Source organism: Mauremys mutica, chromosome 3, assembly GCF_020497125.1.
Source record: "Mauremys mutica isolate MM-2020 ecotype Southern chromosome 3, ASM2049712v1, whole genome shotgun sequence".
Taxonomy (NCBI): domain Eukaryota; kingdom Metazoa; phylum Chordata; order Testudines; family Geoemydidae; genus Mauremys; species Mauremys mutica.
The window spans coordinates 168,220,576-168,248,271 of record NC_059074.1 but is presented as its reverse complement, the minus strand read 5'-3'; the positions used below and the strand labels follow the sequence as shown (position 1 = coordinate 168,248,271).

At 43.0% G+C, this 27,696-nt stretch overlaps 1 protein-coding gene across 5 annotated transcripts in view; it reads left to right on the top strand.

Moving 5' to 3' along the window:
* Positions 1-27,696, top strand: part of HHAT (hedgehog acyltransferase) — a 368,911-nt gene that overhangs the window by 87,628 nt on the left and 253,587 nt on the right. For all 5 annotated transcript variants that reach the window (XM_045008651.1, XM_045008652.1, XM_045008655.1 and 2 more), the window contains one exon: positions 7,908-8,058. In XM_045008651.1, the coding sequence (XP_044864586.1) occupies positions 7,908-8,058 (151 nt within the window). The remainder of the gene's footprint in view (positions 1-7,907; positions 8,059-27,696) is intronic.

Sequence of the window (27,696 nt, the reverse complement as noted above, 5' to 3'; positions counted from 1 at the left end):
ATTAATGGACTTACATTCATAGAGGTTATCTGTTTCCTAGAGACTGGCTCCACGGGGTCCCTCACAAACTGGAGACGGTTACTGTGGGTTTGTCTTTAGTATAGCTTATGTATATACTCCACAAACTGAGCATTCCAGAATCTGGGATGAGCCTATGTTGTGAAAACTGAAATGCTCAAAATAGCACATGCATGTGAATGGACACAGGGTGCTAAAATTAAATTAACCCAAGAGTTCTCAAACTGGGGGTTGGGGACCCCTCAGGGGGTCACAAGGTTATTACCGGGGGTCGCGAGCTGTCAGCCTCCACCTCAAACCCTGCTTTGCCTCCAGCATTTATAATAGTGTTAAATATATATTAAAATGTTTTTAATTGTTAAGGGAGGGGGTCACACAGTTCAAAAGTTTGAGAACCACTGAATTAACCCCTCTGGAGCCTTGGGGAATGCAGGGGAGGGGGTTCTCCCTTGGTAGGGTTGGGAAGGAGGTAGGTGGTGTAGGATATTGCTCTTCTCATGTGATCCCTCCCCCATGGAAAAGATAACAGCTTGGCTCTTTGTGTTAAATAGCTGTCTGCATGCCTCAAACTGCTGAATGAGCTTTGGGGAGGCACAGCCTTCCCTACCCTAAACACCCTGGCCCTGGCCCCTATCCGACCCCCCATCCACTTCCTGCCCCCCCGACTGCCCCCCTCAGAATCCCTGACTCATCATGCTCCTTGTCCCCTCACTGCCCCCTCAAGACCTCCTCCCTAACCACCACCCCAGGACCCCACCCCCCACCAGCCCCCCTGTCCCCGACTGCCCCGACCCCTATACATCCCCACTCCCCCTTCCGAGTACTGACACCCCCCCGGAATGCTCACGATCCAACCCCCCGTTCCCTGACCATCCCCCCCTGACCCTCTGCCCCCTCCCTGTGCCCTGACCATCCCTGGGACTCCCTGCCCCTTATCCAACCCCCCAGCCCCCTGCCATGCTGCTTACCCCCGCCTCCTCCTCTCCCAGAGCCTCACCGTGCCACGTCCAGGAGCGGCCCTGGACAGCACTGCAGCGGTGTGGCTCCAGCGGGGCCTAAGTTCCTGCTGGTCGGCCCGGAGCTCGCAGCCCCACCCCCTTACCACGCGGCTCCGAGCAAGAAGGAGCTGAGGCCCCGCCCAAGCCACGCCACTTTAGTTCTGTCCAGGGCCGCTCCTGGGTTACCCCCGCCTCTCCCCTCTCTCAGAGCCTCAGCGCGTTGCGTCCAGGAGCTGCCCTGGCCCCTGGACAGTGCTGCAGCGGCGTGGTTCCAGCGGGACCGGAGATCGCAGCCCCGCCCCCTTATCATGTGGCTCTGAGTGGGGTGGAGCTCTGGCCCCGCCCTCTTACCATGTGGCTCTGAGCGGGGAGCTTCGCCCGAGCCAGGCCACTTTAGCTCTGTCCAGGGCTGCTCCTGGACGCGGTGCGCTGAAGCGCTGGGGGGAAGCTGGGGCCAGGACTGGAGAATTCTCATGGGGGGGGCCCCTGCGGGGCCCAGGGCAAATTGCTCCACTTGTTCCCCCCTCCCCCCACCCCGGGCGGCCCTGAACCAGACAGCTAGCATTATAGATCACTTTAATAGTAATCTAATTTGTTGCTAGTTGGCTGGTATCCAAGCTGTAATTTGGTTCTTTGTTTTACTGTGGGCTGAAAATGTGGTTGAATACTAGGCTACTGTGTTCCATGAGGAAAATACTGTAGACTTCATTTTATTTATAGAGATCTACAATTCTGGGTTGATATCTAGCTTTAACCTCACTTTTTGTCTCACGGTTACTGGTACTTTTAAGAAGGTGCAGGGACCAGTGACTTGTTAGATGCCGCTCAGTTGAGGGCATCTAACGGAAGGCACCTAAAGGGAGTCAGGAAAGGCACAGGTGAAAGCTGCCTGAGGGGGAAACAGGAGATGCAGAGGAGAGCTGATACAGAGAGCCATTGGGAAGAACAAAAGGTGGAGAAATTTATTGGTGAGGACTAGCTAGGGCTGGTGAGCCGCTGCTGAGTTACAGGAGAGCTTATGCCGTGGCCCCTAGGAACACAGAGAGGAACCAGCCTGGTTAGGGGAAGCTGAGCCTGAAACAAGAGGGTTGATGCTGGAAGGTGGATTCCAGGAGCAGGAGGTAGGACTCTCAGGCAGGGAGGCCTGGGTAAGTGGAACATTGCAGGAGGATCCCCTGGCAGAAGGCCTGAGTGGAGGACTGCATGAATCTGAGCCCAGAACTCTGAAGGGAAGTTCCCTGAGCTGGGGTAGGACTCACAGGCTGGGAACCCTGGTGAGTGGAACACTGCTGGGAGCCCTTTACCGCAAGACCCATCTTGGGACTACCAGAGAAGTGTGGGGGAGAATTGAATCTGGAACCTCTCAGGCTGGGGGCTGGAGAATGGGGCCCTGGGACAAAGACAAAAGAGTATGGGAATGGATTGGAGATGGACTCTTGGGAGGATGAGACAGAAATGCCGTCTCGGGAGGGGGCATGGAAAACTGTTGTGAACATGATGTTCTTTAGGATTTTGGGAGAATGGTTTTATCATGAGGTTTCTGTAGACGATTGTACATGTACAGAAATAAGTTATGCCTAGAGGTGGGCTTTTGAACTGGACAGACTGTTCCTTTTATGGGAAACTGAGGCCAGGGCTGGCCTTACCATGAGGTGAACTGAGGCCGCCTCAGGTGCCAGACTGTTGTGGGGGTGGGGGCACCACTAGGACCCAGAGTGTAGAAAATTGTCTGCTGTTGGTGCATATGTATTCTCTCTGCTCTAGATGCACAGAGATGGTGGAGAGCTGTGCTGGAGGAAGGAGGGCACAAGAGACATAACAGGTAGGCAGGAGAAAAGGTGAGAGGGAATAACAGAAAGCAGCAGGGAGAGAGAGGAGGAGCAGCATCTTATGTACCTTTCTAGCACCCTCAGGAGCCTGGACTGATTACACCAGCTTCTCAGGGAGCTTCCTGTTTCCTGCTGCTTCCCTGAACCCACTTGAGGAGAACAGGCAGTCAACTGAAGTAGTAGGAGCCAGTTAGGCCCTTAAGGTGCTGATAGTTGAATTATTTAACTAGGTGCTAGATTGTGCAATACAGTCAGTTGAAGAACATTTCATGCAGCTCAGGGAACACTGCAGTAGATTTGAGATGTTGTAGGATATTCCAAAACTCCTCACTATACCTGAAGAAGACCTACACCAGCAATGCAGGGCACTAGGGACAGTGACACATGATGACGTGTGCAATATTGATGCGAGTGATTTAGGTGATGAGCTGAAAGCCCTTTCAGGATATATTTCAGCAGAATCAACTCCAAAGGCTGTTCTGGAATATATGTGCACAAATAAGATGACCCCCCTCTTTCCAAATGCTTTTGTTGCTCTGCACGTACTTCTAATACTTCCTGTAACAGTTGCCTGTGGAGAACACAGCTTCTCTAAGCTGAAGTTAATAAAAACACTTCTACACTCCACAATGACACAGGAGAGGCTGGTAGGCGTTGGAACCATCTCAACAGAGCATGAACTGGCCCAGGCTGTAGACCTTCAGGAATCAGTTCAAATCTTTGCAACCAAGAAGGCACAGAAAGCACCACTTTGAATAATCAAACAGATAAAAATGCCAGTGTTTACTATGCAGACAAGAAAAGTTAACTTTCAAACACCTGAACAGCAAATGTAAGTGTTACTTAAAATTTTTGAACAAGGCATTTTAAGTTGTTAGTTTTCTTTTATTGGGGTAGGTAGCAGAGCAGTACCATGAGAGGAGTAGAACAGGAAGGCGGCAGAATTGAGACCTTTCAAAGTTTTGGCCCAAGCGAGGAGGCAGGGGGGCATCATTTTGGCACCTGAGGCAGGGAGCTCAAATGTTGTGGGCCGGCCCTGACTGAGGCAAGTACACACATAACTGTCATGCTGTGTGGTCTGCTGTTGGAAGGCATCCCAGGTCGGGGCTGCCCTGTCACACCAATATAGAAAGTTTAGTCTCATAGTAAAGTCTGGTGCAAAGTTCCAAACTACATTCATAGTAAAATAAATAACAAGATTGTTAATGGCATTGGAAGAAATTAATGCATCAAAAAGGAAGAAAACTTCTTTGAAACGTTGGTTTTTTCTTTTCGCGCTGCCACGTGTCAGAAATTTGACTACTTTGGGATAGGTTTTGCCATGCTCTAAAAATTGGTCAGCATTTATTCATGCAAGTAATCTCATTACATTCAATAAGACTGTATGCAGAAGTAAATACCAACTTGAGTAAAGATCTGTGCCTCTGTGTTTAGTATTACCAACCTTTGTTTCTTCATGAAATTTGGTCCAATAAATTGTATTCATCAAAACTATCATGAAGAGAATAATGTACCACCAGTGTAGCCAGATCTAAACATTCAAAGCTCATGAATTGTACCCCAAAATTATGAGATTTGAAGAAAATAATTTGGGGGTTCTTTTTATTTGCCTTCTGGTTTTTGAGTCTTTAGAAAACTTTTCAAGCTTTACTCCACAGTAATGTAGGCTAGAAACTTGCTTTTTTTAATTGATGAAAGCTGAGATTATGTAATCACAAGATTCCAGACAGAAAACACCAAATATGACAAGACTCACAATAAAATTGTGTGAGTTGGCAACTCTTGTTATATTTAAATCAGGCTTGACATCCTATAACCCTCTATCCCCCACCTTCCCTCCAAGACATTTTTTATGAAAGGGGTAAAAAGTGAGGTGCAGAGTTTGCAGATGATGCTGAACTGCTCAAGATAGTTAAGACCAAAGCAGATTGTGAAGAACTTCAAAAAGATCTCACAAAACTAAGTGATTGGACAACAAAATGGCAAATAGTATCAGAGGGGTAGCCGTGTTAGTCTGGTTCTGTAGAAGCAGCAAAGAATCCTGTGGCACCTTATAGACTAACAGATGTTTTTGCAGCATGAGCTTTCGTGGGTGAATACTCTGCCCACATATCTACACCAGCAACACCATCACAGGACCTAACCAGATCAGCCACACCATCACCGGTTCATTCACCTGCACATCCACCAATGTAATATATGCCATCATATGCCAGTAATGCCCCTCTGCTATGTACATCGGCCAAACTGGACAGTCTCTAAGGAAAAGGATAAATGGACACAAATCAGACATTAGGAATGGCAATATACAAAAACCTGTAGGAGAACACTTCAACCTCCCTGGCCACACAATAGCAGACCTTAAGGTGGCCATCCTGCAGCAAAAAAACTTTAGAACCAGACTTCAAAGAGAAACTGCTGAGCTCCAGTTCATCTGCAAATTTGACACCATCAGCTCAGGACTAAACAAAGACTGTGAATGGCTTGCCAATTACAGAACCAGTTTCTCCTCCCTTGGTTTTCACACCTCAACTGCTAGAACAGGGCCTCATCCTCCCTGATTGATCTAACCTCGTTATCTCTAGCTTGCTTCTTGCTTGCTTATATTTACCTGCCCCTGGAAATTTCCACTACTTGCATCCGAAGAAGTGGGTATTCACCCACGAAAGCTCATGCTGCAAAAACATCTGTTAGTCTATAAGGTGCCACAGGATTCTTTGCTGCTTCTACAAAATGGCAAATGAAATTTAATGTGGATAAATGTAAAGTCATGCACATTGGGGAAAAATAACCCCAACTATACATACAATATGATGGGGCTAATTTAGCAGCCTACAACTAATCAGGAAAACGATCTTGGAGTCATCATGGATAGTTCTCTGAAGACATCCATGCAGTATGCAGCAGCAGTAAAAAAAGCAAACAGGATGTTAGGAATCATTAAAAAGGGGATAGAGACAGGGCCGCCCATGGGGGGGGGGCAGGCAAGTGGGGCAATTTGTCCTGGGCCCCACAGGGGCCCCATGAGCCCTGGCCCAGTGGCAGTCCGGGTCTTTGGCGGCATTTCAGCGACGGGGGGCCCTTTCAGTGCTGTTGAAGACGCTGTGCGACTGAAGGGCCCCCCCACCGCTGAAATGCCACCAAAGACCTGGACCACCGCCAGGTGAGTACAAGTGCCGCAGCTCCCCCACTTTGCCCCAGGCCCCCTGAATCCTCTGGGTGGCCCTGGATAGAAAATAAGACAGAGAATATCGTATTGCCGTTATATAAATCCATGGTACGCCCACATCTTGAATACTGCATACAGATGTGGTCTCCTCAGCTCAAAAAAGATATACTGGCATTAGAAAAGCTTCAGAGAAGGGCAACTAAAGTGATTAGGGGTTTGGAACGAGTCCCATATGAGGAGAGATTAAAGAGGCTTGGACTTTTCAGCTTGGAAAAGAGGAGACTAAGGGGGGGGATATGATAGAGGTGTATAAAATCATGAGTGATATGGAGAAAGTGAATAAGGAAAAGTTATTTACTTGTTCCCATAATATAAGAACTGGGGCCACCAAATGAAATTAATGGACAGCAGGTTTAAAGCAAATAAAAGGAAGTTCTTCTTCGCACAGCCAGCTTGTGGAACTCCTTGCCTGAGGAGGTTGTGAAGGCTAGGACTATAACAGCGTTTAAAAGAGAACTGGATAAATTCATGGAGGTGAAGTCCATTAATGGCTATTAGCCAGGATGGGTAAGGAATGGTGTCCCTAGCCTCTGTTTGTCAGAGGGTGGTGATGGACGGTGGGAGAGAGATCACTTGATCACTACCTGTTAGGTTCACTCCCTCTGGGACACCTGGCATTGGTCACTGTTGGCAGACAGGATACTGGGCTAGGTGGACCTTTGGTTTGACTCAGTACAGCTGTTCTTATGTAAAAATGCAAACGGAGAGCACAGTTCTACAGTCCTTTTTGGCATGGTTGACACCCGTGAATTCACTGTCTGATCTCACACCAGTGTAAATGAGGATTACTCCTTTTTGTGCATATTCTGGCTTTGGGCCATGGGCATGCGCATAACCAAAAACATCCATGTTCTAGATTCTGATGCTGAACTTCTGTGCTCTAGGTCTGGCTCGAGCTGCTAAGAGTGGGTTCAGGCCCCGGTGAAAGATTTTTTGGGCCCCCCCAGCAAGGACGGACCGACTAAACAGGGCCGATGAAGCTGGGCCCCATGCCCCCTTCCGGACCGCTGGGCCCTGGTAATTTCTACTGGCTTCCCCCCTCTCGTCGGCCCTCGGTCTGGCTCCCTGAAATCACATAGGGCAGGATTCAGCAAGGTACTTAACTATGGACACAACTTCAAGATGTGCCCATCGTTAAGCGTGTGAGCAGTTCAATCCTATGTGCTTAAAGTAAGGCACGTGTTGAAGTACTTTACTGAGATCCAGTTCTGCAGGCTGTGCTCATACTGAGCCAGGAAGGAGTATTTTGGGAAGATGTTTGGTTGTATAGAACCCCCCACTCTGATTTATTAGTGCACACAAGAAATCTGACATGGTGGGCTCTCTCTGGGCCTGCCAGGATACTACAAAGGTAACAGTAGTTTGTACCCATTTTGGAGGGACAAGTGAAGAGTGTATGTAATAATACTATACAGACTGTGTATTGACTTTATGTTTTGGCAGACATCAAGATTTATTGTCCCTTGAGGTAAATATTTATATCCTGGGTCAATACATCTTGATTTTTTCAGCTCTACACAAGTCAGTAATTGCTTATCATAACAATCGAGACCTGAGGTCCAAATGGAGATTTTGAAAGTGGAGCTGCTAATGCTTTGTTACATCTCTGTACTAGAAAGAATACCACTTTGTTGTGTGTGCATTTAAGATCATAGATATATTAAGTGTATTTTAGCTCTTATAAAATGTATGTATCATAGAGCTTATCAATCAAACAAATGTTTAGGTTTTTCGATAGTGGATCATTTGAATGAGGAAAAAAATCAGTAACATTTTTTAAAATGTTTTTTCATTATCTTATTTTTTTTAAGGCATTGGCATATTCTCTTTCAGGTGGCCTGGCATTAGCTCAAGTACTATTTTTTTATGTGAAATACCTGGTTCTCTTTGGTATTCCTGCTCTTATTATTCGAATGGATGGACTCAAACCTCCAGCTTTACCTCGCTGTGTGAGCACAATGCACAGTTTCACTGGAATGTGGAGGTCAGTAAGTTTAATTTATTATTGATATGACAGTAATTTTTCAGTGTATGTGTTCTGAACTATTCTTTAACTCTTCATCTTTTACATGATCTTCAGTCTGAGGATTACTTTTTTTCATGCCACAGAGATAAAGGGAAGCCTGCCTTTCAGGATTTTCAGTGTCTTAATGATTAGAATTAGATCCGTGACACTTGACTCCACTAAGCTGACTATTTTTTTTCCTAGATATTTATGAAATACAATTCATTTTTCAATCTTGGTCCAAAAAACACCCTTCAGTTGAAAATTCATTCAGAGAGGGATAAGAAATACATGAATAGTTACCCTGAGAGCAGTGGCGGATTAACAAATTTGCCACCCCTAGGCCCTCAAAAAATTGCCGCCCCCCTGCGCCAGCTCACCTACGCTCCCCTGCGGCAAGCCTGGGAAGGAGCGGGGAGAAGGGGAGTTGCGGCGCGCTTCGGAGATGGTGGCGGTGGAGTGGAGGTGAGTTGGGGCGGGGTTGGGGAGGGTTACTCCCTGCGCCCACGGGCCCCAGCTCACCTCTGCTCTGCCGCCTCTGAGCACGCTGCTACTCGCTTCTAGCCTAGGAGGGAGGTAGAAGGAGGGAAGTGCGGCACGCCTGGGGGGAGGAGGTAGGCTGGGGATTTGGGGAAGGGGCGGAGTTGGGGAGGGGGCATGAGCAAATGGGGGGTAGGGATAGCTCAGTGGTTTGAGCATTGGCCTGCTAAACCCAGGGTTGTGAATTCAATCCTTGAGGGGGCCACTTAGGGATCAGGGCAAAAAAAATTGGTCCTGCTAGTGAAGGCAGGGGGCTGGACTCAATGACCTTTCAAGGTCCCTTCCAGTTCTAGGAGATTGGTATATCTCCTATTATTATTATTATAAATTTGCCGCCCTAGGCCTAGGCATTGTTGGCCTAGGTGATAATACACCGCTGCCTGAGAGGAGAGTTGTGGATTATAACTCTTTTTAATAGGAAGAAAACTGTATATCTGAAGAGAACTTTCCATAGCATTAGCATGTTAAAAACAATATTCATATTTTAGCATGAAATTCTGGTCTCCCCCAGGTCAAAGTAAACATTATGGGCAATCAAAATGAAAACTGTGGTTGTGAAGCTTAGAAATTGCTTTAAATAATTAAGCCTGTCAGCTCTTCAGTGCCAGGTCCCCTTTTTCACTGTGTGTTTGTACAGGGCCTAGCATGATGAGTAGGGCCCTACCAAATTCATGACCATCCGTGAAATCTGGTCTCCCATCTGGTCTTGTGTGCCTTTATCCTGTACTATACAGATTTCACGGGGGAGAGCAGCGTTTCTCAAATTAGGGGTCCTGACCCAAAAGGGAGTTGCAGGCGGGGGTGTGTGTGTGTGTGTCAACATGTTATTTTAGGGGGGGTTGCAGTATTGCCACCCTTACTTCTGTGCTGCCTTCAGAGCTGGGCAGCTGGAGGGCAGCAGCTGTTGGCTGGGTGCCCAGCTCTGAAAGCAGCAACCCACCAGCAGCAGCATAGAAGTAAGCATGGCAATACCATACCATGCCACCTTTACTTCTGCACTGCTGCTTTCAGAGCTGGGTGGCCAGAGAGAGGCGGCTGCTGACTGAGGGCCCAGCTCTGCAGGCAACAGCGCAGAAGTAAGGGTGGCAATACCATACCATGCCATCCTTTTTTTCTGTGCTGCTGCTTCCAGCAGTTCTGCTTTCAGAGCTGGGCTCCTAGCTGGCAGCCGCTGCTCTGCAGCTGCCCAGCTCTGAAGGCAGTGCCGCTGCCAGCAGCAGCGCAGAAGTAAGGGTAGCAATACCGCAACACCCCCTACAATAACCTTGCGACCCCTCCCCCCCACAACTCCTTTTTGGGTCAGGACTCCTACAATTACAATGAAATTTCAGATTTAAATAGCTGAACTAATGACATTTACAATTTTTAAAATCCTATGGCTGTGAAATTGACCAAAATGGGCTGTGAATTTGGTAGGGCCGAATGATGATGCTTGATGTGATAGGGATTCTATGTACAGTTGTAATATAAATAAAACTTTCCTTTTCCTTTCTTTAAGTTAGGCCTGCATCTTGCACTACTATCAGGACTGACTTGGATGATTTTTTTTTATGTCAGAAGCTGACCATATCAAAGAAAACTAATTATTTACCAGGGTTTTGCTTTGTGGCAGTAGAAAACATTCAAAAAAGGAATGGGTTATGTGGCTGAGGTAGGAGAGGAATAAATAAGACATTTTAAAATAATTTAAAATCCAAGCTACTTAATAAGAGACCCCTTTGGATTAGATTCTCCTTTGAAATTGTAAACTGAACTTTTGACCCTTCAGGTCGGAAAAATAAATCTTTTTTGTTTTTTGCCAGCCTGTGAACTGATAGCAACATCTTTTGGCCTGCCTGGACTTTGAAAGCAGAGTTTGAATCAGTAGCCAGTATTTTCCTGCTGTGTCAATTATTACTCTGTGGATCTGAGCATTGCTCCCGAGGTGTAAACTAAATTGAACATCAGCACAAATACAGACAATATTATTGTGTTATATATAAATAGACCATGGAAGAATTGTTATTGACTGTGAAAGTAGAGTAGCTGCTTTTTTTTTTTTTTAAAGCTTTCGGTACACTTCCAAAAATATATATTAAATATTTTAGTTATAACATTTACAAATTTTATTAGATCATTGAAACTTTTGTTCCACTGGGTAACCAAATTTAGATTGTTTTGCAATCTTACGGTAGAAGAAAAATATATTATTTTTTTGCCAAAATGTCTCATTCACTGATGTGCATAGGGAACAATCATGGCCAGAAATAATTAAATATGATATTTCACAGATTGGATTTGTGTATTGAAATCAGTTCACGTCCAGCTGATTTGATGTGTTGCTATGAAAGCCATATGAGTGGTAGAATTTCCCATGGCTACTAGTGAATTATGGGTCAATTTCAGTTATCTAAGAAATCTCACATAGCTTGCCCTCTGCATCCCCTGAGTTATGATTCTCTCATACCCTTACAGTTAAACTCATGAATCACTGCTATCCACAGGGCTGCAATCCTTTTTATGTGTTCAGTGCCTTATATAGAAATATCACCATCGGGAGGTGGAAGCTAGAATAACAGCCTTTTGTTTTTAGTCTAGAGGTTTGACTATCTCAGGTCATCCCATCAAGAATTTCAGTAATGTATCTTGGCTGCATCCAGGATATCAAAAAGGTTGGAAAGCAAAATAGCCTGTATTGTGAGGTCTAGGAAACTGTTGTCTAATTCTGATACAAACGCTGTATTTAATTTGTGTGTTACCAGCCTTCAATGACTACCCTCAACAGCTGTGTCACAATTACAGTAGTAATAGGATGGGGCCTGCTCGTAATGGTGTGCAATATGAAGACTTGCACTAGAATCTGGCTTTATGGAACAACAAAAATCTGAGGCTGGTAAAGACTCTTAGGGCTAAGGTGGGGAATAGAATATTACCAAATACATAAAACAAAATAGAGTGTAGTGGTGACAAGCAGACACTGTCAGTGAAACAGCGGTTTAAAGATAGCATTCAGAGAGTATAAAAGCACGATGATACTCGCATTGATAGATGCATGCAGCCCCTAGGTATAGTAGAATGAGGCTATGGAGATTAGGAGGATAATGTCACACGCAAAGCAAGGATATCAGCTGAGTAAGGATTTCACCAAGTATTGTTCCTGGTAGGTTGGACAGATTGATTTTGTTCTTACAACAGCATCTCATGTCCTTAAAGCATAGAAACATAGATGCTTGCGTTGCAGACTCATGCAGGAGTTCCTAGTAATGATTGGTACTTGCCTGTTTCATGGTGCGATGTAGCATGTAGAATGTCGTGGGACCAGGAAGAAAAATGCCATGGTCTGTTGAAAATATTAGGAGAGCTCAAGAAACAAAGAAGACTGCAGAGAAACAATCCATGTGCTTCCCATATGACAGTAAACAATTATCCAACAGAGTGTCTATTGCAAAATGCATGCATATAAAAATAGTAGTAAAGAGTCATGTTACCCTATTTGACAGTAGACTGTTGCTAATTTTTTACTTTACTAGTTCAAAAATGTTTGGAAAAAATCAGCAGTCTCTCTACAGTTCTCATCAAGGATACAGTTACTCAGTATGGTAGTGAGGTTTCATATGATTAAGATGTCATTGTTTTTACTAAAATTTACTAGCACATAATACTGCATAATCATACGTAATTAAAACTAACTGCATTTGTGAAAATAGTGTGATATCCAACTCTGGATTTATGCAAGATGGGACAATAGCTCAGTGACAGACCAGGATAGAGTATCTAACTGGCTCTTAATGACTGCATTTCCAAATTTCAGCCACAGGGAATCAAACTGCATTTTATTTAGAGAATTAGCAAGAATATTGTAACAGCAAGGTAGCTAAGCACATGTGATAAGAACCAGTATTGTTGGAGGCTTAAAAATGCTTAAAGAAATCCTTCTAGCCTAATGCTTGCTATACAGATCCTTAGGCTACAAGCAAATAGTTCAGCAAAACTAGAAGAGATTGAATTCTGTTGTGGCTCTAACAGCTTTACACTGATACTCAGAAATTAGTTCTGGTTGGAAAAGTGCCCTCCTAGTGGGATACTGATGATTAAGGGTCTGGAAATTAGGGATCTAACAGATAAATAATATACATTACAATACCTGCTAATTTCAGTGTGTCAATACAGAGGGTGATTCCTGCAGGAGAATTCAGTGGAGAAGCCTGCTAAACATTTTCCAGAAATGTTAATTAGCCCATATGCTGTTTATGAAGAAAAGTGTTTCTCTTTTATGTGCCCATCCTACTTGTTCAGTGAGTATGGAGCACATGCATATGCAAAAGTAAATGCTGAATGTATCTTGAAATCCTATGGAAACACCATAAACTCCCTCTGACAGGAAGACATTTACTGTTAGGCACTACAGTGTGGAGACAGGGAAACACAGCTATGCTTCTTCCTCCTCTCCCTTTCATGGGTAAGCGGTGCTCCCCCACAGCTCCCCATGCTCCTTGAATAGTGCAGCCTGAGTTTCCCCCTACTGATTCCATCCACTTTAACCACTCTGTATTATCTAGGGTCCAGTCTTTACTGGCCTCACAGCCAAACTTAAACATGTTTCAATCTTGGCATCTGCAAAATACTGTCTTACAGTTTGGAGGCAAGTATGGGGGTGGGAACAGACATTTCTTAAAAAATGGTCTTAAGACATTGTTTTAGCCTAGGCTCAGTGAAGCCTTGAAGATGAGGACTCTCCAGGAAAGGGTAGGAAGGAGTTTGTCGGAGACAGGTTTTTCTAGGGATATCTTTCTGATTTGTACATCCAGAATGGAGGAAATGTAATTGGAGAGTGGTAAAACAGATCCCAGCCAGGAGCATTAATGTGTTGAGCAAGGGGATGGAGAAAGGTCTGGCATTTTGAGCGGCCATGTAACAGATTCCAGGTTGCATTCCATGCTTAGCACCCTAATTCTTGTCCATGTAGGTGTTTGAAGTGATGTGTCTCCAGAAAGAAGGAGAAAGATTTGTGCCACTTTAAATGATAGACCCTGCTCACGGAGAGCAAACATGGTTCTCTGCTGGAACTTCAGTCTTATCTTCAAGATAAAAAATCTTGGAGCATGGCATGGACCAGATGGGAAATGCTTCTGCCTAGAGGCAGAATGTGCTGGCCTGCAGAGCAGGAACCAAGCTCTGTGATTGTGTTGTGTTACCAATAGAGCAGCTAAAATGTTGCTGGAACAATGTGCATTGACTTGCTGTGTGATGGAAAAAGTAGCTACTCTTGCCAAGAGTGTGTGTGTGTAAAATATTAATATGTTAAAAGTATCCCACAGATATATTGGTGACATCAGATAGTTGCAGCTGGGTTACGGTTTGAAGGAGATTATGTTTAGATCAATCTAGGTCATCTGCCTCCTTATTGTTAATGGATTATTTGCCTTTATATGATGAGTATATTATTTACGCTAGATCTTAGGGAATTGTAAATTGTAGGCTAGAAATTTGCTGTAGGTTAATAATATTCCTGGCTGTAAATGTGCAGTATAAAACAGGCCTATAAAGTGGTAAGTGTCTCTGTACCTGCCTGTGACAGGGTCAAGACTCACCACCGCTGGCACCTCCTGCTGGTTGCTTCAGGAATTAACTCTGTTCAGTCATGGAGCACCCTCTGCGTGTGGTGTCTTGCTGACCATCTGCTCTGCTGCCTTGGGACCCGCATTGCTCCCCGCTCAGTGGTGTCCTCTTCAGGACATTGCTCCCCTCTGGCAGTGCCCACTACTCCAGTTTCACCCCCTTCGTGGGGGTGGGGGGTTAACAGCAGTCTTTCCTCTTGCACCTGCCGGAGTGGCCAACCACAACCCCAAAGTCTAGCTCCTTAGCTCAGGGGCAAGTTGCAGTCTGTTTGGCCACAGTTTTCTGGAGGGAAGGGGGGACCCAGGCACATCCACTGCTCTGGGTCCCGACCCAGGGACCCTCTAGCGGCAACCTCTTTCTACCCTCCTTCATTCCCCTCTTGTCCACCTTTCTTCCCTGGGCCACTTCCCCTTTGTCCCTGTGCACCTTCTCGGCCCTTTGTGGCAGGGGTCACAAGCCCGGCAGGTAACGGGGCTGGAGCTCTCTCCTGCTCCCCAGAGCCTGCCCAGCACTGCTCTGTCCAAGGTGCTGGCTCCTTACCTCAAGAGCCAGTCCTTCTCCCTTGTTAGTCAGGGAGAGACTGACTTCTCCTCTGCTAGGCAGCCTTTTTATAGGGCCTCGCCCAGCCCTGATTGACTGCCTCTTCTCTGCCCTGATTGGCTCTCCACAGGCCTTTGTTGATTGGCTGCCAGTCTGCACAGTCTCAAAGGCCTGTTCCAGCCCTTTTCTCAGGGGGTGGGGTGATTGCCTCACCACACTGCCCCTTTCTCCTCCAGATACTACCTTCTACCTTCCCTCACTGTTTTCCTTAAAGGCTTCCTACCATTGCAATTACTTCTCCAGTTGTCTCTTTTATGTCTGCTAGAAAAGACCATATGAGAAAATGTTTCTCCTTTTCATACTGCTCACTCGGGGGAAAAGACTCTCAAATATTAAGGCCCTGAGTGCGAGCCTGATAGACCAGCTTGCTTGTGTGTAACTTTTTTTAATGATGAACAACAAACAATTGGAAACCCAGTCATTTATCAGCTGCCTGCTCTGCTTTGGACATTTGATGTCACTGCATAGACTGCAGTTGCAGTATTGGAGGGTTTATATTGTAACAAAATCCTCTGTTATGCTTTGGATTTATTTTTTGGAGCCACAGCATTCTTTGGCCTTGATGCAGGGTCTTTAAATTAATTGACTGTTGCTATGAGGCTTGAGAAATTGGAGAATCAGGGCTAAATTTCCAATCACAGAATTTGCCTCTCAAATTCCATGGGACCATTGGAAAATTGTAGCCATATAACTTTTAATTGAGATGTACCTCGGGGGAAAAGAAGAGAAACTCTTCTGTAACTGATTCATCATAAGAATTTCCATATGAAAGAGATGATCAAGGGTCAGTTTAGGGGCAAATTCTGCCTATCCTTGCATGTAATGGAGAGGCTGCATAGGAGAATGCCACACCTCCTGTGGCAATATGGGGAAGAGATTGGGGGAGGAGTGAGAATATGACCAGCATATTTAGGATCTGCCCACCAACCCCACCCACTTTGTAAGGGAGCACTGGGGCAGCATTTGCAGCTGCATCCCAAAGACTATATTAGCAGCTGTGCTGCTGTCTTTTGACTTGGGAGAGGATTTCCTGTGGGACTCAGACAAGACAGGGGAAGGGATAGCTCAGTGGTTTGAGCATTGGCCTGCTAAATGCAGGGTTGTGAGTTCAGTCCTTGAGGGGGCCACTTAAGGATCTGGGGCAAAAATTAGTACTTGGTCCTGCTAGTGAAGGCAGGGGGCTGGACTCAATGACCTTTCAAGGTCCCTTCCAGTTCTAGGAGATAGGTATATCTCCAATTAATTTTTGTATTATATTGTACAAAATTTACTTGTTTTGACTAGAAAATCAATGTTTGAACCCCTATAAATGGTCTAGCAGCTTTCTCCAAGAAGATCAGATCTTTCTGGGTAATTTCCTTTAATTCTGGCCCTCTGTTCTGAAATCCCTTCCCTCCAATGGTACTGAACCAGCAGCTAAAAGCAAAAGCTGAGAAAAGGCAAGACAAGTTTGTGCTTCCTTCCCTGTTCTCCACAGATTATGAATGTCATTTTGAGGCTGTTTCTAGCCTTTGATGGCAAAAGGCTAATGGTGAAGGTTTTCCAGTTTATCACAGATGCTGCATTTGTAAAACTGTTTTATAATTATTTAGAATGGTTTTGAATTTTTGTCCTGCTGAAGTGAGTGAATCTTCACTCCTCTTATTTAACAAAGTGTTCACCTCAGAACTACCTGTGCACCAAAAATTTCAATCTATTAGATGATCCCCTAAACCTAGCAAAGGGCTACTTACAAAGCAGCCTTGAATTAGAAAGAATTTCTTTTACCATACTGAAATGTTCTAGTTTTAGTAATTAATCCATCAGTTAAAAGGAGGTTGTGTTTGAAATCCATAAATACAAGAAATAGATATTACCAATTTGAGAGGGAACAAACCCAAATACTTTAAAGTCTAAGAGCCGCATTAAGCCCTCACTTGTGCACACACACACTGAAGTCAATAAGGAGTGTGAGTATGAGAGAGAGAAAGAATTGGACCTGAGATCAGTTGTAGAAACTATATATGAAAAAAACAGTTTTCCAAGGAGACCTTGTGTTTGCATGTACCTGTAGTTAATCAGGTTATGTTTAAAGAATGCAGGTGGGTTTTTTTAAGATGCCTGCAGTTTTGAAAATTGTTTCTATTGTAAGACTAATATCCAGAAGCTACTGAGGAAAGAGCTCTTTACTTCCTGTATTGCTGAAAAGGGAAAAGTGGTGCCATAGAGACCTTCATTTGCATAGGCTGCCTACGAACAATCCTCTAGTGAGGAGTCACCATAACTCATGAACTTGGATTTTGAGGGGTTGTAGGCTCCCAGAGAGGCTCAGAAAAAGGAAGTAGCTCTTAGCTTGTGGCAAAGAGCTCATTTCCAAGCAGCTTGGACTCTGCTTAAAGGTCCTAAGTGCTCTTGGCTTCCCTTCTGGGGACACTTCGCTGTGTGAGAGAATGCAGAGGACAGCAGCAGAGCTGAGTGGGCTCTGGTGGGGCCCTGCCTATCCATCACCTTAACGCTAAATAACAAACTGGCTTAGATGATGGTCCCTCCAGGTGAACCAGCCCAGGTCCCTTGGGAATGGAGACAGATTTGCAAAGAGGTACTTGGATTATGGCAGCCTGCTGATCCAAACCATAAGTGAGGTTCAGTGGACAGATAAGGTGGGCTGGTCAAGGAACTGTCACCTGTGGGACATGCACTGGCAGATGGATAGGGAGCTGGACAGATTACTACCTAAGTTACTGGAAAGGGGTCTGGGGGGCATTTTGCTGTTTATGTTCATATATATTCTGTTGCTGTGTTTTCCCAAGTTTGACTGTGTTCTCTTTCCCCTATAATGATTTTCTTGTTGGTACAGTCTCGGGGCGCTTGCCAGTATGGAAGTTCTGCCTGTTGAAGCTACATTAATTTTTCTGTGGGGCCTCAGTCCAGTTTAGTTATTTGTCAAGAGGGACTCTAGATATATTGAAACTGGCCCTTTTTGCTGACATTAACCACCTGGCAGAAGAGTTACATAATAATAGGATGTCATAAAGAAAGAAATGTACCACATCAGCTGTTTCTGAAATTTGTTCTGAGATTATCATGCGCCGGCATGCAAATTATAGGGGTTTTTGTTGTTGTTTGTTAGGTTGGTTTAGGTTTTTAGGAGTGTCAGTATTTGCTTTGAAGGTGCTGGAGACTCAGTTGTTTCCTTCCCATTGAGTTTCCTGAGGAACATATCAATACCTGCAGGTTTGGTTCAAGATGACAGCAGAACTGAATGTCAAATCCTTCTGTAACCTGGCCACAAATTATCTGGTGGTGAGGAGGCTTGTTCCACATGTGTGCTAGCTTGTTAGAGCTCTTTGAGACAGGCAGCTGTTGGGTTTGTTCCTGGTGCTGAATAGTGAACTTCTGGATTCCATTCACATCAGCTGTGTTAGGAAGGCAGCGAAGAGAGTAGTATCTTCAAAGGCAAAGGAAACCTAGGGTCAAAAATACCCAAGTGACTTAACAGCTAAAATCTCCTTTTCAAAAGTGACTTTGTCACTTAGGGCCAGATTTTTAAAAGTATTTAGGCACCAAATTCCCATTAAAATCAACGGGCATTAAGCATGGACATGCCTTTTAAAAATCTGGCCCTTAGGTGGATTTGAAAATATTACTCCTAGTCTATACTGTACCATTTGCTAGTTAAACATTCAATGAAATTGCGAAGACCTTTTAAGAACCATAATTGACTCATGGGAGAAGTTTGGCTCGGGGAAGAGCAACAATTAATTTTTATTCCTTTTGAGACAGGTATTATTCCTGTCTCTTGAGATCCATTTCTTTTCCATAGCATTTGAGATTTTCAGCTCATTTACAGTGATTACTGAGGTAGGATGGAGACAAACTTCCATTATGCTGTTATCATTTTGGAGGCAGAAACGTAATCCCTCAAGTTACAGTGCATCACTCCATTAGCAAAGAAAGTATGTGTTTTAATATCTGATGATATGCATTATTAAGGACATGCACTGAAAAAGTGAATTTTATAATCTAACCATGAATTTAGTAAGTTCAGGTTGCTATTTATTTTATATTTAATTAGATTTCAGGCTTTCAGCCAAGTTATTAAACAAATGTACCATTTTTAGAATGTGTGCTGAGGACAGAACCACTCCATCATTTCTCTTTCCCTCCCTCCTACTCTAAATCCTATCTCGAAAACATTGTTTTTTCTAGAAGGAAGAATAAATGGAATGAAATCTTGACCTCGTTAAAGTAATGGAAAACTGCCATGCCTTCACTGGGGCCAGAGTTTCACCTCGTTTCTTTGCAGGATGATGGTCATTAGGCACATGATGATTGTCACCTTTTCAGAAGGCAGTGAATTAGCTAGAAAATGTAAAAAATGAACAAAAACCCTACCAGTTAAATCAAGTCAATATTTATACATTAGAATGAAGTAGATGGTGGAATGTTGAAATTTGTTGGTGGCCCATGGAACATTTAAAATGGTAAAGGAAACAAAGCCTACAAGTTAGAATCTCTCAAGGAAACAATCTGCATGTCACTGCAGCTAGTTCAATATTGAGTGAGCTTTCATTCAAAAATGAAAAGCTTGATATAAGGTGTCTACTCAGTTGGAAGACTGCTAAATAATAATTAGACAGAATGTTGCCGGGATGATTATCTTGAATTAGTTGAGTTTTAAAAAATATTTAAGTATCAGTATCACTCATTGATATTCAAAATATTGAATACACATCCATATTCTACCATTTTTATTTTAAAGGAAATTCTTTTGGAAATAAAAAAGTCTGCCTCTTGTCTGTAGTAACTCTGTAGAAAAAAATCCAGAATTGCTACAGAGCAATAATATTACAAAACTAGTGTCATGGGGGCTGGCCCCTAAGGGGGTCAGGCACCTAGCCTAGCTGTGACAGACTATGCTAAGGAGACAGAGAGAGCTCCTAAGGGGAGAGGGCTTCTCAGGGCAGCTATTCAGGCAGCTCACCAGGAAAGGTATCCAAGGAAGAGACTCCGGAAGGGAGGAAAGCTGTGAATGACAATCCCTAGCAAAACTTGGTCCTGGCAGGAGGACCTCACCAGGTAGCAGCAGGAGCTCCAGATCACAAAGGAATTATGTGCTGTTCTGCTGAAGGGTTGCTGTGGTTTGAACTCTGCAGGGACCTTGAACCCTTCCCCAGCTGATGACAAGAGGTCCTGACTCCAGAAGATGATTCTAGGGCAAGACGGCCTCAGTAGCTAGGCGGTAGATGGACTTAAGGGGGATTGATAGACAAAGGTTAACTTGGTCCTCTTTCCTTTCTTTGCCCTGCCCCCTACACAGCTAGGACTCTGGGGAGAAAGTTTATTTGTGTAAAATGTTCTGCCTTTGGATTCAATAAACTAGACCCCTGAAGGAGTACAGTTCAATATATGTAAACTTCATTGGACTTATTGAAACCACAGAAAGGGGAACTGAGGCAGACACACAACTGGGGTTCTGCAACCTGGCTGTCGGGGGGCACTCCAGGGGTGAGTGCCTGCCTTTATAACTAGTAATTTACGTATATATCAGAAGGAATAACTTTCCATAGTATAAAATATTATGGCACAGATAGTCAGATGAAAGAAAACAATTAACATATGTAAAGCTATTGTGAATAATGCAGATCCATGGATGGACTATGATCATTTGTCCCAATACATTTACAGTGCATCATTTAATAACTACTTCAGTTGGAGTGGCTATGTCTACACTGCAATTAAAAACCCACAGCTGGCCTCTGCCAGCTGATCTGGGCTCAGGCTGAGGGGATGTTTAATTGTGGTATAGACATTTGGGCTCAGGCAGTAGCCTGGGCTTTAGGCCCCTGCAAGGCGGGAGGGTCCCAGAGCTCAGACTGCAGACGGAAGAAACATTAGATTCTATGTAAGTTCTACTGTGATGCGATCTCCATGTTATTCAAGGTTATACACCCATTTAAATACTGTTTTGTTGAGTGGAATGTGCTTATGCAAAATACATTTTAAGAGATTGTTTCTTAACTAGGACTGATTCAAGTAGCACTCAGAAGTTTTTGGTGAGACTAGGACATGAGACCAAATTCTGCTCCTCTTACTCATGCCAGCAAATCCCATTGAGCTGAATGGGACTGCTGGTGTGAAGAAGGTGAGGAAGAATGGTATTATTCTAGCCTTGTATTAAGGGTTTTCCAGTTCCAGTAACCATTACTGGATCCTTTCATATGTGACTAAGCCTTGAAAAGAACGTAAAAAGAAAAAGGTTAGTTTTATGTAATTACAGTTCCTCAGCATGTCGATATACGTGGATAGTGTGAAATAAATACAGCTTTCAAATATTAACTCAGCTTGTCAGTATCAAAATACCCAACCTGTGTACCTAAATTTGCATGGGAGATTTAGCACAGAATTAGTACAATGTTTTGAAAGTACAGTGACTCATTTCTAAGTAGAATGAAAACAATATTATTTTTTCTGATTTCTTATCTGCTGCATTTTTCATTAACTATTATCAAATTTTATAACCTAGCTCTCCTATGTAAAGCATTATTTTGAGCCACTGTGTCACTTGAGTAAATGAAAGCCATTTTTGTTCTGCTCTGGTTAGTCATTCTCATTGACATAGACAGTAAAGTTAACTGCTTTTGACGTCAATTAAATTAGTGTGTATGCCAGTTCTTCCTACCTACAGTACAGCTTAACTTGCTGATTATATTAAAGCTTTGAAAGGCTCATTAAATCTCTTCACTAGAGAAAAATCTATTATTTATCTCTTTGGAATGTAAAAAGAAGTAATAATGAAGCCCCTAATGCCGCTCAATCCAAACTGCATAATTATTGTAATTATTTGCTTGTGGCTGCTGCTTTGTTACTGTCACTTGAAATCAATGGGCTTTATTCACCAGTAACCCCAGCCCAGTAGAAACTACATGTGGAGATTCCAAAGACCACCTGCATCCTGACACCTCCTTGGAGCTCATTCATCACAGCTAAGTTATTTGGCACTGGCTCTGCATGGATGTGACTTTCCTGTTGCTTCAATCCCTGCTCCCCCAAGGAGTCCAAAAGTATATCTACATTGCATTTTAAAACAGGCAGCAGCAAGTCTCAGAGCCTGGGTCTACAGACACAGGCTCACACTAAAAACAGCTGTATGGATGTTGTGGCTTGGGTTGGAGTTTCAGAACCCAAGTTCCAGTCCGAGTCCGAATGTCTACAGAGTTGTTTTTAGTGCCGATGAGTGATTCTGAGTCTGTAGATCTGGGCTCTGAGACTTACTACCCTTAGGGTCTGCCTCGTCTCAGTGGTCATAGCGTTATGCTGAGAGGTTGGACTGAGTGGAGGGATTTTGTTAGTATTGGTGTGCGTGCATGCACATGTGGAGAACAGCGAGGGAGGCAAAAGCCAAAACCAAGAAAGCCAAGCAGTAGCCTGTGAGCACAGTGTGACCTGGGAAGAAGCTAGAGAGAGAGCTTTGAGGTCTGATGTTGGCTAAAGACAAAGCTAAGACTTTGCTCCCTTTTGTTTTTGGTTCCTCCTGTGTTCAGAAGAGCAGGACTTTGTACATGTAAATCAAGGTTGCATTAAAGAAAATACCAGACTCTATCAGTTTCTATTTCCAACTGGAATGTGCCCAAAATCCTGAACTTTGACTAGCCACTTGGATCAAAAAGGGGCAACAATATGTTGAAAATGGCTAACAGCTTTTAATAAATCCCTCTGTTCGAAAGGAGAGGGCTCAGTCAAGACAATCTGACAAGCACTAGGAGCACCTTACAAAAGGAACAGTGTGAAATCCAGGCTCCACTGAAGTCAATGGGAGTTTTGTCCTTGACATCAATGGAGCCAGGATTTCATCCACTACCTGGGAAAGGTTGGGATTTTTCTGAAGAACCAGGGAAGTTGAACAAAAAGTTACTTTTGTTTTAAGAGATGATTAAAAAGTTAGAAAAATTCAAAAGGGAAACGTTGACTACTCAGTATAAGAAATTATCTGCAAAAATGTTTCACAAACAAGCAGGTAAACTTGTAGTATAAAACTCATTACTTGAGCCAGTTTTCTGTCTACTCTTCTGCCACCTCCAGCAATGACTAAATCTTGCTGAGAGATTTTTGTCTGGGATATTTAGCTGATCCCTCTTCCTTTGTAGGAGGAGACAGTAATGATTTTCCACTCAAAATAATTAAAATCTTCCTCTTCATCAAAATGACAATATAAAATCACTTAATCACATATGGTGCAGCTAATGATTTTCCACTCAAAATAATTAAAATTTTCCTCTTCATCAAAATGACAATATAAAATCACTTAAGCACATATGGTGCAGCTAATCAGATAATTTGTCCTGGTATTTTAGTTTTAAAAATATAAATCATATCAGTTGACCCAATCACAAATTAACATGCCTGCATCAAAATGACCACTTACTTATTGAGCTACATCTCCCAGAATACCACATGCCTAGAGTCAGGAGGTTTGCCATTGACTTCAGTTGAGGACAGTATTTCACCCAGGGTTCCCACCACCTTGCTATTAAAAGCCCCAGCTTCTGGCTGTGACTCCATTTCAGGCAATGCTTATCTGCAAGGAGAAAAGTCGGGGTGAATTGCAGTGTTCTGGCACTGAACTCAGTGGAACTACTCACATGTGTAAAGTTAAGCATGTACATCAAAGTTTGCAACATTGGGGCCTAAAGAATCATACAGCACTGAAAAGCATTCTTCAGAGCAGTGAACTCTAGGAATCAAGAACACCTGAAAATTTCGTAATTTAATAAAGGAGAAATTTTGGTTGCTCCATGGACATGGGAAACCACAAGACAACTTTATTGTGGGAGAAAGCTTTCTAATATTGAACACAGACAGAACTGAATGATGGCATTGCTAAATCACTCAGGGAAGAAATAGAATGGGAATTCTAAATAGAAGGGTTTACCAGGAAACTGAAGTGCTTAAACTCCAGTAAATCCTTGAGCATGTGTCAGGGAGTATGATAAGGTTGTCCTTATGTATTCAAAGTCCTGTTTATTATGATGATAACAAGAAATTGCTTGATAAGGACATGAGATAAAAGCTTTGGGTAGTCTTTATATTTTTCTTTCCTCTATGGTTACATTTACTACTTTGAGAAGAAAAGAAGGCAGCCAGTACCAGAGTTTGCTGCATTGCAGATTGCTTAAGCATTGGGATCACCACTTGCAGAGAAAAGACACACTCCACTGAAGCTAGAGATCTATGCTCAAGCTGACTTTTAAGATTGTGATGTTTAGAAGTACAGTGAATTCCCTGAAGCAGGAATTTTCTCACCTTGTTGAATCATGTTTTCTTTCATTTTAAATATTTGTGGTAAAGTCTGAAAAAATTCTCTTATGACTAGGACAAAAGAACTTTTGTTGTTGTTACTTGCGATAGTATCTCAAGGCCCCTTTGTACTAGGCTCTGGACAAAGGTATAACAATGGGATCATCCTTCTGGCCCTGAAAATGAGATTATTAGAACAGCATGATAAGCATAACAGATCAGCTGTGATTTTTTTTTCTATACTACATATTCTATAACCAAGGATTGATGAACTAGATCTTTAAATCCATAGTCGGGCAACATTCAGTGGGAGTTTTGCCTGAGTAAAGACTGTATAAAAAGTAGAAGCTCCAAAAGGTCCTAAGCCTGTGCTGAGATCTGCCAGCCCAGCTCTCTGTGAGGAGTTCTATTGACTTCAGTGTTCTTAGTAAAGATTGAATTTGAATACATAATTCTTGTATTTAGATAAATGCTTGTTGAGGATTACTGTGTGTGTTTGGATTCACATGAGTTTATCTGCATCATCTGATGCCTTACCAGTTTCAACCAATGATTCAAAACACATATTTAGAGCTATTTTTTTTATAATGTAAAGACTGCCAGCAAATAGTATATTATCTTAGCTTTATAATTATGCTGGCTTATTTGGCTCTCTCTATCTTATTTGGCTTTTATATTATATATTTTATGATGTAATCATCATTGTTGCACTGTGCAAATGCCTTAGCAGAGATGACAGGTGCATTATAAATAATTTATCATTGTTGATTTAAGTATTATTTGGGAATACCCATGCCATATGTCACCGGACAGATGAGATCTGCAGTGAAGTTTTAGGTCTCACAGCTGAATCCTTGTTGCACATCTGGGAGGGGGGGGGAGATCTCTAATTTCACATAGGCAATAGGCAAAAGTACCTTTAAAATTCTAGATTTCTGAGAATTATATTTAATAATGATAAAATAAATTGGCAAAGCTCATTACTTTTTAATATTTACAGTATTTACTTTAAATATATTTCCCCTTCCCCCCCAGGAGTTCCTGCTCTAGCAGTGTTTTTTTGAATCCATTCATTAGGACACTAAACAGACAACAACCAAGTCCGTATCCTGGTTTATTATCTGCTTTTCTCACAGTCGTCTATTTCTGCAGACAAGCCCCTAAATTATATGTGCCTAACTGACATTGAACATTTTTAGAATTTTGTCATTATTCATGTTTTGGACACTTTCATTCTTCTGGGATTACCAGTTAGAAGATTGCCAGAGGCAACATAGCAAGGGAAATTAGCAAAACTAGATAAAGCAAGAAAAAGGGGTTTAGAAGTGCGAAATCCATCTTTCAGTCAAGGAATTTTTCTTGTTTGTGTTGCCTGTTGGGCATCACTGCCACAAGACACTCCCTGAGAAAGAGGAAAAGAGAAACAATCTATTACAAGCAATGTCTCACTGAGAACAGCTATAGTTCAATAAACTTCAGGTGCCAATGCAAATTATTCTGTGTGGAGAGGCTCTTAGTCAGCAACTCAGCTGGCAGAATGCCAGATTTAGTCTCAAAAACGCGTTATGTTTATGGAAATCTACCATAGCTGGTTGTGCAGATGTTTCCTTTCTATTAAACTAAACCTGATTCCTCTGAGTCTAGGTGAATTAGATGGGATTTCTAGTGTGCAAGAGGAGCTGATTTGTTTTACCCACATTTACAATGGCAGGATGGGGTGGGGGAATCAGCTGTTGAAATGTCATGAATGGGAGGGGTGGTGAAGTTGCTAGGAGAAGTGGAATACACAGAAGGGGAGAAAAATATTGATATGTTACATGCTAACGAATCAACTGGCCAAATTCACCACTGCCGTAAGTGGTAACTAGCTCCATCGAATTAAATGGAGTGGTGCCTGATTACATGAGGACTAAGATTGCTCTAGTAAAACATGGGATAATGTTACATTTGAAATCTGTTCCTCTCTGTAGAATTTACAACTTTCCATTTAACACTTATGGGACAGAGGCTGCACAACTGTTGTTAAGGTCTAGTGGCAGACTCCTTGCTAAAATACCACACAACTCCATGGACGTGTATTCCCTAACACACATTATATAGTTTCCTACCTGCCAACACTTACAGCTAATTTTCGAGCCCTTTTTACAAATGACAACTCAACCCTCCCCCATTTTAAATCACACCGAAAATTAAAATAATGGCATGCTCCTCTGCAGGGCAAAGGGCTGCCTGTGTTTTTGTTGTCCATGTGCAGAAGCTGCTGGAAAATGGTTCATAAAACATACACTGAACTGGCTCAGGCAAGCAAAAAATGTCTGCTTTTGAAAAAAGCATGTTGAAATTTGTTTGAGAAGTCAAGTGCACAATCCTATCTCTTAGGTCAGAATCTACATAGTTACTGAATATACAGTTTATCGTTCAGAGGTAATGCTATTAAAGGAATCAGGGATTCTTGAACAATTCTCAAAAGTATTCAACGTGTACATGGTATCCACTAACATAAGGGGAATGTATGCCCTCCCCCACATCATCTGTATCTTTATTTTCCAAACACATGGCCTAATATTTAGATGTGCTGAGCATCTGCAATTCCTGTTGAGGTCAATGAGAGTTCTGGATACTTTGCCAGTCTCAGATCAGTTCCACATTTATTGTAATCTCAGTACAAGAAGATGAGCAGTCTTCTATTTTTTCATATTTCCCTCATATAGCACATTATAGCAGGACCGACTGCAAGTAGGTTTGAGTAAGAACCACTTTTCAGACTGCAATTCCATGGAGACCTTATGATTCATTTGTTCTGCCACTTGAACAGAGAAATAGATTTTTCACATTTTAGAATGAGAAGATCAGGCATCTGCCCTCTGCCCCATCACCCGAGGATGTTCAGTGGCATTAACAACAAATGCTATCAAGAAGTGCTCAAGGCCATCAGAAGTGTCAGAACCCAGACCATGCACGTGAGCAGATGGAATTGAGACAGCTCACCCATGATGAAAGTAACTATTTATCATCCATGGAGACTATAGTCGATATGATCGAACTTCCCCAGTGTAACGTTATAGCTTTCACTGGAGTTACTCCCTGGTTTTACATGGGGGTAAGTGAGAAGAGTCAGGCCATGCTTCTTTGTTTATCTTTGTGTGACATATTCAGTCCATGGAAAAGATTTGCATAATGATTGTATTTGTTCTGATCATAATGGACATCTTTGTTGAAGACTGTGGTTGGCCAAACATTTCCCAGATATGCTATGCTTGCACCTCCATTTTTATTTTGTTTCCAGGAATAGCATCTAGCTCATCAGTGATAGGGAGAAATTGATTGAAAATGATTATTTAGTGATCCTTCTTTCACAGCACATTGAAGTAGTTTCTCAACAAGAGAGAGTGTGTTTTGAAAAATATAGCATAAGAATCCAGGGTTTGTTAATGCGAGTAATGCAATCATCCTGCTCAAGGATATGTTGTTGAAATTTAGTTTATTATTCTAACAGTTTGAAATTGGGCCTGTCTCAATTGGCATGATCCAGAGTGGTGCTTAGCACCCCCAGTTTCCATTACCTAGAGCTGCAGTGACTGAGAATCCAGTTCTCTGACAGTC